Below are 9,592 nucleotides of genomic sequence, written 5' to 3'. Positions count from 1 at the left end.
GGTAGCCAAATATGTATTTTAGTGGTGCCTGGTGAACAAAGCAACAGACCGTGAGGTCCTGGAGACCTACTTGTATCTCTGTAGTTGACCCTAAGGATGGAACAGATACACATTGCATTGGTACAAAGCAACAATTTTACCAGCAGAGAAATATGCTGCGCTTTTCTTTCTAACCAGCTGGTGTAATAACTTCTTTCTGGAGAGTTCATTGAAAGGCAGAGACAATTACTCGACCGAGCAATAAGAAAAGGGATTGGAAAATTGCTGAGAATGTCGACATCAATCAGTGATGGAGGAGAATGTTTGCTTGTAAAAGAATGCTGGGTAGCATGTGGGATAACTGCTGATCTTCATTTATAGAGTCCCTTTAATTTCCAACAGATTCAAAGATCACAGACAACTGTCCTGTAAAAACAAGGGGGAAAAACAATCCTACTTGGCAACAATGAGGTAAGTTGAAAGGTTTTTTTAGACTAAAATAATTTACATTCATATTTTCAAGCATGGTATATGTACTGTCAAAAAAATGATCAAAACTTCTGTGAAAAAACACACAGATAGTCTCTCAAAAGTTGTAATTGATGGAGATGTTCTGGATCACTTAATTTGATCAGAATTCCCTGCTGAAGGCCTAGAAATTACTAATGGAGTAACATGACTAGTATGTACAAATGAGTAACTGTTCCGTAGTAAGCTCAGAATATTCATCTTGTATCCAATTCATACTAATCTTGCAAGTAAAGTAGGAAGAACAGATGTGGATGACACATCATTTGAGTTGCAAACTATGGAATGCAATGGCGACTGGATCCTGCGGAGTTTACAATTTACAAATGTCGGGAGAACTGGGAGTGCTACTTAAGAGGCATGAATGTTGGGGCTACCTTTGTAGGAGCCACTTTTTAAAAGCTCCTGTTTAGCTCCAAAATCAGGAGGATCCAGAAATGCCTGCCTTATACTAAAGCTGCTCCGTCGGTTAGCTGATATGTAGCATTTGACATTTCCAGTTTCTGCTGAGTTCTGGATTTAGCAGACCAGCGGTTACTGATGTTGCTGTATTCCTAAATTACTCCACTTGGCATTTTTGTTTTGCTCCACCTGTCTTATAGCCTCACTTAGTATGATCAGAATCCTATTTTCCACATTAATAACGACTATTGAGCAGATACACGAACTATTGACAAAATGTCCAGCAAATCAGTGATAAAGATTGTTCCTTCTGTATATGGTGCCTGAGCAATGGAAAAAGAAAGAGCCAGAGCTCTTGAGGAGGCACCTTCTTTCCATTTTGTTTCCCAGCTAAGGCAAGAGCTCCTGAAATGCTGAAAATACTGAATCTCTGTACAAATTTGCTTTCTAATTTCAGCTGGATGGGTTTGGTGAGATATGGAAATGTTAAATCAAAAATGCAGTATTGATAAAATAAGAGATGATGAACAATCTAAAGAATTACTCTAAATTCATTTTCACAAAACAGTGACATTCGAAGTTAACCAAAAAAGTTAAAAGCAAGTAAGCATTAGAAACTGAGTACTGTAAGTATCTGTCTTGTTAGTTGAAAGTAATTGGCCCAAGTCCTAAAATCATCCTTATTTGTTTACTTAAGCTACTTAATATTGTAGGAGTTTTGCTCAAATAAGGGAGATACCTATACATGGGACTAACGACTTTTCCTTTCTTGTTACTTGTTTTAAAGGTATTTTCACTTCTGTAAGCTTCCAGGAAGAGTGATGGGAATCCGCCTACTACGCTTCACTTCTGTGGTGATCATTGTCTTACTTCTTGTGGCAGGTGCTTTAACAGCTTTGCTTCCCAATATCAGAGATGACAAAATGCCCAATTTGAGAAGGGAACCAAAAACCCCGAGTCAGTCTGCCTTGGATTCATTTACTCTTATTATGCAGACATATAATAGAACTGACTTACTGCTAAAGCTTTTAAATCATTATCAAGCCATCCCTCACCTACATAAAGTAATTGTTGTGTGGAACAACATTGGTGAGAAGATACCAGAGGAAATGTGGAACTCCTTGGGGCCTCATCCCGTCCCTGTTGTCTTTAAAGTTCAAGCTGTAAATCGCATGAGGAACAGACTCCAGAATTTCCCTGAGCTGGAAACAAAAGGTAATCAGCAGTTTGTATTGCTACTACTAACATTATTTTCACACTTAAAATCTGAATGCTAAAAGAGAGATGGTTTGAGTTATACTATGTAATAAATCCATGGATTTATTGAGCCACTTAATAGAATGTGAGTAATATAGAAGAAACCTATGTTATGATGTCATATGCACACCACCATCAGCAGATCAATTAAGAGTAAGGAAAAAAAGAGGGATGTCAAATGCATTTCATGGGCTTTTGCAACTGTGTCTGTTCTCCATTTCCTTTGTCAGGCAAACATAGGTAGTTCGGCCTCTATTCCCTATAAAGGGAAACTGAAATTCATAGTGCATGTATTTGTTCAGTCTCCGCATTAATTTGGACTTAAGTCATCTGGTAAAGAGTTGATTTAATCCATTCATTTTAAGACTAAGTTCTCAAGCATGTTCTGCTCTTCAGAGAAACTCCCTTCCCTAGCTTTGTGGCTTTCTATCTCAAATTATGCATCCTTTTTAAGAGTATTTTCCCCAGTCTTTTGGCTATTCATAAATATTCTTCCTAAGCTCTTTCCAGGAGAAGCACATCAATAAGTCCTGTTTGTTTCAAGTGGAAAAAAACCCCATATGTTGCATTACAGACCTGACCTTACTCATGATTAGTAAAGGTAATTCTATTTACTGCCCCCTTCCTAAGATGCCTTGCTACTCAAAACCCATGACTTCTAGGAAGACACTAGGAACTTCAACTTCCCAAGTGTTTTACGTACTGTGATGGGATTTATGCTGACTGCAAACTTAAAAAGTTGTAATGCATCTGGAGTTCTGATCTAAGAATATCTTTCCTTTTCTACTTCCTGGTAGTCTTTTGCCTAAAATGTAAGGCAAAGATTCTTGTTTCTGTAGTTAATCATATTGAATGTTGCCTGTGCAATTTATTAAGCTTGGCTATTTAGAACTTGCAAGTAGTGAGGAGATGGGTAAAATTTTGTACTAAGAATCCCTTATCTCATACACTAAAGAATGGTATCTAACTTTTTATTTTAGTTGTAATTTTACACAAGGTCAGAAGAATTTTAAGTTGCTTTGCCAAACACTCCAAATTTTCCAAGCTATACTACAGATGATCAAAGGTTGCTGAGTTTTTTTACAGCCTGGTAAATAATCTAAAATTTAGGTTTGCTGCCAGTTACCACAAAGCTGCAACCTTGCTTTAGCTCTGAAATCTAAATATGTTTTCTCAGTCTACTTTCAAGGAGTTACAATTCAGTTCTGCAGTTCAGCTTAATGCTTGTAGAAGTTTCACAGCTAACTTGTAAAATACTGTGCTCACCTATTTAATCTTTTGGTAAGTTAAAAGTTTTTCTCTTTTTTTTTCCTTCCTTCAGCTGTTTTAATGATGGATGATGATACACTAGTCAGTGCCCATGACCTTGCTTTTGCCTTTTCTGTTTGGCAGGTAATGTTTTGCACCGTGGCAGGCAGTATTTGTGAGTTACAATTGAGATTAATTGTTCTAATCAGAGTAATACTAGATCATAATGTTTTACCATTGATTTTCTAGCTATAAAGTTAAATTTTAGAAGGACTGAAGCATTGAATAGTAGAAATTGCAAAAATATTCTTCAATAGTAGCTATACCTGTAACCTGTAACTTCCAAATTTTTAACTCTTCATGTACGTGAACACTGAAGTTGCTGACTAGTGAATTTATTTAAATTGATAGTAGGCTGCAAAACAAAAAGTGTTTTCTTTCTAAGAGAGATTGTCTGTAAACTTATTTTGCATGCCACATATACAGCTGCAAATTGTGGATAGATGTTTCTTGGCACTACATGATGTGGAATGAGCCATGTTGTGTCAGTTTTGTAAAACTGTATTTAACTGCAACATTTGTGCAGATCAAAGGACCATATGCCAACAGTTCCATTCTTTCCTGGCAATAATCTTGTGCTCCTCTCATTTAGAAAAAGCATAAATCTTATGAAAATACTTAACACACATTTTCATTTCACTGTGTGGGCTTCATTTTGATTTTTTAAATTTCTTTTTTCTTTCAGCAATTTCCAGAGCATATAGTGGGATTTGTTCCTAGGAAGCACATTTCTACTCCTTCAGGTGTATACAGTTATGGCAGCTTTGAGTTGCAGAACCCTGGATTTGGAAACGGAGATCAGTATTCTATGGTTCTTATTGGTGCAGCATTTTTTCATAGTGGGTATTTAGAAGACTTTCAAAGACAGCCAGAAGCTGTTTACGCCTTAATAGATGAAACTCAAAATTGTGATGATATTGCCATGAATTTTTTGGTAGCCAAGCATACCGGAAAGCCTTCAGGAGTGTTTGTGAAGCCTGTTGATATAAGAAATTTAGAAAAAGACACTAACAGTGGCTATTCTGGAATGTGGCACCGAGCAGAGCATTTGTTACAGAGATCTTACTGTGTAAATAAACTAGTTAATATTTATGAGGGCATGCCTTTAAAATATTCTAATATCATGATTTCTCAGTTTGGTTTTCCTAATTATGCCAATCACAAAAATAAAATGTAAGCCAATGAATTTAAGAGGTTAGATGTTAAACAATACTCAGTGAATTGTACTGAGTTTAAGGAGAGAAGAAGGTGTAATTACTGCATCTTGGTCATCCTTATTTGTAGCCTCTGAATTTTTTCCATATGGCGCTTTATGAGTTCTTCTTCCTTTCTTAGTAATTCTCTAAGGTAAATTTTGAGAAAAGTTAAAGAATATGTACTAATGTTTAGCTGTGATAAAATCATCCTCTTTCCTTAAAACCTGAAAAGCTGTTACAATTAGTTAGGCCAGTTCTTCAGAAACATGCAGGCAAAAATGCACTCCTACCCCTCAGTGCTTATGTTTTGATTTTTTAAAAAAATATATGTATCTAGTCAAATGAGGTCTAGGCATATTTTTGATAGTTTTATGTTGAGAAGCTTCCTTGTCTTCCCCCTCCTCTCCTCACCTCCTCCAACCCAGTTCCCAGTGAAACTATAGAAGGGCTGCAGTAAACTGTTGGCCAGGCTTCTAGACTCCTGTACAAAACCCCTTTGAAGTTTGTATATAAGCTATTCTGTATTCTGAGATGTTCCTGAAGCTGCTATGAAAGCAAGCCAGAAAAGAGTACCTCACCTTAATCTCAGATAGTCCTAAAACCATTGCCTACAATATCTGCTACTGCTGAGATAGTGGAAAATGATCTCTGATGTGGCTTTTTTTGCTGAAACACTGCAGGCAGCTGAAAGGTAAAACCCAGCAGCTGGAAATGTAAGAAACATGAATACATGAAATATGAAACGTCTACAAACAGCCAGAAAAAATGGATGGGATATTACTTTATTAATACTCTTTTTAGTACTTAGTTTTATTTTGGTATTTTGCATGTACATTGTTACAAAAACTAGCTCAAGAAAATCCTCGCTTCTTAAAAATGTCTTATTTACAATTCCTAATAAGAGCAAGCTGTCCTGCATTTATTACAGAGTATACATTTTGTAGTATTACAGGTCTACTGTTTTTTTTGACTACTCTTTCAAATGAGTATTTACTTTACTTTTTGGTTCCTTTCATCTTTGGTTTTGGTGGCTATGACAACAAATTAAAATGTGCAATGAATGGGTAAAGCATTATAAAAAAAAGAGTATTTTAACGTACAGTGATATTTGACAGGGCTGGACTGTTATCAGTCTCTGAATTCCCTGGCTTCCTCTATAGCAAGAAACAGAGCTGTTATTAATAGTTTTTGTTAGATTGGGACTCTATAGTTTTGGAAATGTTAACATAGACGGGACAAACCTTTTCCGTTGCACTTACGGAACTTTTTCTGGTATGGAAGAAAGAACAAAAGACAGAGGTTTTCCTGGATCACAGAGAGGAATCAAATCTGGCATCCAAAGTAGTTTTAGTTTCATCTGCATCAGCTTTTAATTGATTCTTAGTTCAACGGTATGTATGGGCAATCAGTAACAGCTGATACCTAGTACACAAATAACATCTGCACAAATGGTGTGTAATTTTATCATTTTTTGTGATAACTTAGCTGAACAAAAAGTGGTTGAAAAATGTGACAAGTTCTTTACAGCAGGGCTGATTCTGAGTGTGAGTCTTTGGGTTTCTTTGGTGGAACGGAGGATTCTTTTGCCTTGTTCTATCAGTGTTAAAGGATTTGTTTTCAGTGAAGTCTTCCTAGTACTTTTGTAAGATTTAAAGGGCAAAATCTTAACATGGCAATGTAAAGCCTGCTTCATTTTGTTGTAATAGTGAAAAGTAGATTTTAATTATTGTGCTGTAGTGATAAGTAGTACACAAAGAGGTCTGTGATCTTTCCAGAAATGCAACTTTCCTAGTGGTAGTTTACTGCATTTCATTTACTTAGTGGTCTGTAATTTCTGTTCTGTGTAGTATCAACTAGAATGTGAAGACTTGCAGATGTTGTTTACCTTACTTTTAAGGTATGAAATGAACTGTCAACTCAGCCAAATTTGAATATTGGGTTCTTTGTTGGGGGGGAAGGAGTTGTTTTGGGTTAGGCTTTTTTTGTTGTTCTTCTGTATCAGTCAAAGAATTAATAGAACAAGCTTTTAGTATACTGGTAAATTTAATTTGTACCATTGTCAAATAAAATACATAAAACAGATTTGCGATGTATTTATTTTCAGGTTATTGACCAAGTTTTTCAGCGTTAGATGTCTGAAGTAAGCGCACAGTTTGCATACAGAACAGCAGCACGAAGATTTCATTTTTTAAAAAAAGTGTGCTTGGTGGCGCATACATTCACTTAATTTAGTTAAAGCCTACTCATGAGGAAGAAAAAGACATCAAAAACCAGAGCCTTATGCAGTTAAGTCTTAGATAGCAAAGAAAATCAAAAGAGACTACTTCAGCTCTAGCCATAACTCATTACGCTTAGGAACCAAAAAGGTTTTGTTTATTTTTTTAAAGGTTGGTAACTTTTTATCCCTTGATGGTTATAAAAGTGCCTTAAGATTCTTAATGAAATATAGTACTGAGAATTTATATTTTTAACAAAATAATATGCATGTGATAATCTCTTAGAAGAAATCATCTAGATGTCATTTGGAAATATTTTGGAGTCTGAACAGATTCTTCTCCACCTTTGAAGGTTCTTTAGAAATTAATGCTTATGCAACACAGGATTTTTAAAATGGTATATATTTAAAAAATCCTTGTTGAAAAAAAATCAGGATGTAGTCTTAAAATGATGCAACAGGACTACAAGAAAACTGTTTCTTTACTTACAGTTAAAAAAAATGCCACAAGATGTCACTGTAGCCTTGATACTTGATATCATCAAATGTTAAAAATAGTAATTGGAATTGATTATTAAAATTGTGTGAGGTGAAAACATTCTTAAAGCTAGCATTTTACAAGGTGAAATTCGTTAGATAATCATACTAAACACTGTGAGACACAATACTGGAACTGAAAGAACACAGGTTATTTTGTACATATTTTTACAGGGAAGAAGAGAAAGATTAAGTATTTTCTGTGCTTACAGAGGCTCTAGCTAATTGCCACAAATGAGGACTTGTATGCAATCAAAACAATATTTGTACTTTTGCAAAAGGTATATGTTGTATACAAAAAACATTTGACAGTGGGGTTTTCTAGTTTCTAGTCATGTTTGTCTCCTAGATTTACCAGCCTAGCTAGATGGATTTACAAATAATAGGCTTTAACACAAGCTATGTATCTAGAAATTCTAGCTACTGGATAGCTAGCCTGTTACACTGCTCCATCTTTGCTTCTGTTGCCCGAGACAGCTTTGTTAAAGGTAATTTGAGTGTGCTTGTACAAACTCCCTTCAAGTAGAGTGCAGCACAGACTTAGAAATATATGTTACATCAAACTGTAGTGAAAGTTTGAGTAAAAAAGGGTGTTAAAAAACTATGGTTCTGGAGAAAATACATTGATATCTCTTTTCTTACACAGGATATGTTACCCCTTAGAGAAAAACTTCTAAAGGAAAAAATAAAATATTTTATTTAATTCAGGTTTAAATACAAGTGAAAGACATATAGAACAATATTGGAAAATATAAACACATTTATTTTCAAGAAAAGCAAATGCCCTCCAAAAACCTTTAATTTGCTGTTACGGAAGACTACGAGTCTCAGTTTTGCAAGCATCTTCTATGGAATAGTACTTACTACTGAGAATGAGGTTTCTTACCAAGTTCACAGGACCAGGCCCAAACAGAGGCATATTTAGGAATATTAGTTCTGGAGCTATGAAAAAAAGGAAAAAAGAACAATGTAAGAACACATGTACAAATTATTAGAACCGATACTGAAAATAAATAAGCAACTACAAAACAATTGCAGTATTTTCTGTAGTACTTCATCATATTTGTAAGGCTTTAAAGATTATCCAGTGGTTATGACACTAAAAATTGAAGAGTCAAAAGTGTTTCACACTCGTGTTTAGCCTCATCTGCAGACAGGCTGGAGTTAATTATATGAACTGGTAGTTACAGTAGGTTATTTATAGTGTTGGGAAAACGTGGTGATAATAATGTGGAACCTCAGGGCTGCATAATGCTTTGTATTATAATGTCTTTTTAAGGTATTTCAAGGGTGGGGTTTTTTGATTTGGGGAAGAATAGCATCCTTTTTTTTTCCCTCTCCTCTGCAACCTTTTGCTTGTTTAGCTGTAAAAATGAGATGGACCGTCTGCCCCATTTGGCACTTTCCAATTCTTTCTAAAGGGGAGGGTAGTAAAAGAAAGGCATTTCTAATACTTTCAATGCTTCCATTTCTTTGGCAGCAAGTTAATTGCAGACTGCAAGCTAATTCAGCTTTTGCAAATGAACCACCAGAAGGTCACTTTTTAAAACATCGAGCTACAAGTAAGTTTGTGTAGTTTTACCACAGCCTTAGAAGCACACGTGGAACTCTTAATCGCTGGTTGACTTCTCGGGAAGAGCGAGAGCCCACAGCTCGAACCAGTGCGTTAAGACTTTCATGCGATAGAGGTGCGCGTCGTCCTCTTCTATTCGCAAACGGCTTCCCCGAGACCTTGCTCCCCCCTCAGTTCTGCTCAGCAGACGACGCTGCCCGGCAGAGGCAACTCCTCGTCGGAGGTACGGAGGGAGGGTCCAACAAGTGACAGAAACTCCGCCGGGCGGGAAAGGAGGTGCCTGTGTGTGGCTGTTGGGGGGAGGGGGGCGCTGCAGCCGGGCTCAGCTGAGGAGAGCCGCGCTCCAAGAGTGCGCCCGGAGCCCTCTCTTCGCTAGCCACCGTTGGGGACGTACGAAGGCAGCTTTTGATTGGCGGGTCGGTTTGTCTATCAGGCTAAATGGTGGTGCAGACGCGGCTGGGCCCTGCGCGGATGTGTCCCAGGTGGGGAAAGAGCACTCTGCTAGCGTAGCGCAGCGCTTTCCTTCTCCCCTGAGGCGGCCTCCTGCCCAGTCCGCGCGGCTCGCTCAACTCCATCCTGAGCTGGACCTGCACTGCT

The 9,592-nt window shown here is 37.0% G+C and overlaps 1 protein-coding gene across 1 annotated transcript; it reads left to right on the top strand.

Annotated features, from left to right (window-relative positions):
- Nucleotides 1-1,709: 1,709 nt before the first annotated feature.
- On the top strand, nt 1,710-4,713 carry EXTL2 (exostosin-like glycosyltransferase 2). Its single transcript, XM_009696660.1, has 3 exons — nt 1,710-2,124; nt 3,488-3,558; nt 4,160-4,713. Exons 1-3 carry the CDS (start codon nt 1,731-1,733, stop codon nt 4,649-4,651), a joined length of 957 nt encoding a protein of 318 aa, XP_009694962.1. The 5' UTR covers nt 1,710-1,730; the 3' UTR covers nt 4,652-4,713.
- Nucleotides 4,714-9,592: the final 4,879 nt, after the last annotated feature.

The sequence above is a fragment of the Cariama cristata genome, unplaced genomic scaffold (assembly GCF_000690535.1).
Source record: "Cariama cristata isolate BGI_N322 unplaced genomic scaffold, ASM69053v1 scaffold36453, whole genome shotgun sequence".
Taxonomy (NCBI): Eukaryota; Metazoa; Chordata; class Aves; order Cariamiformes; family Cariamidae; genus Cariama; species Cariama cristata.
Note: the sequence above shows the minus strand (reverse complement) of the source record. Positions and strands in the feature narration are given on the sequence as shown.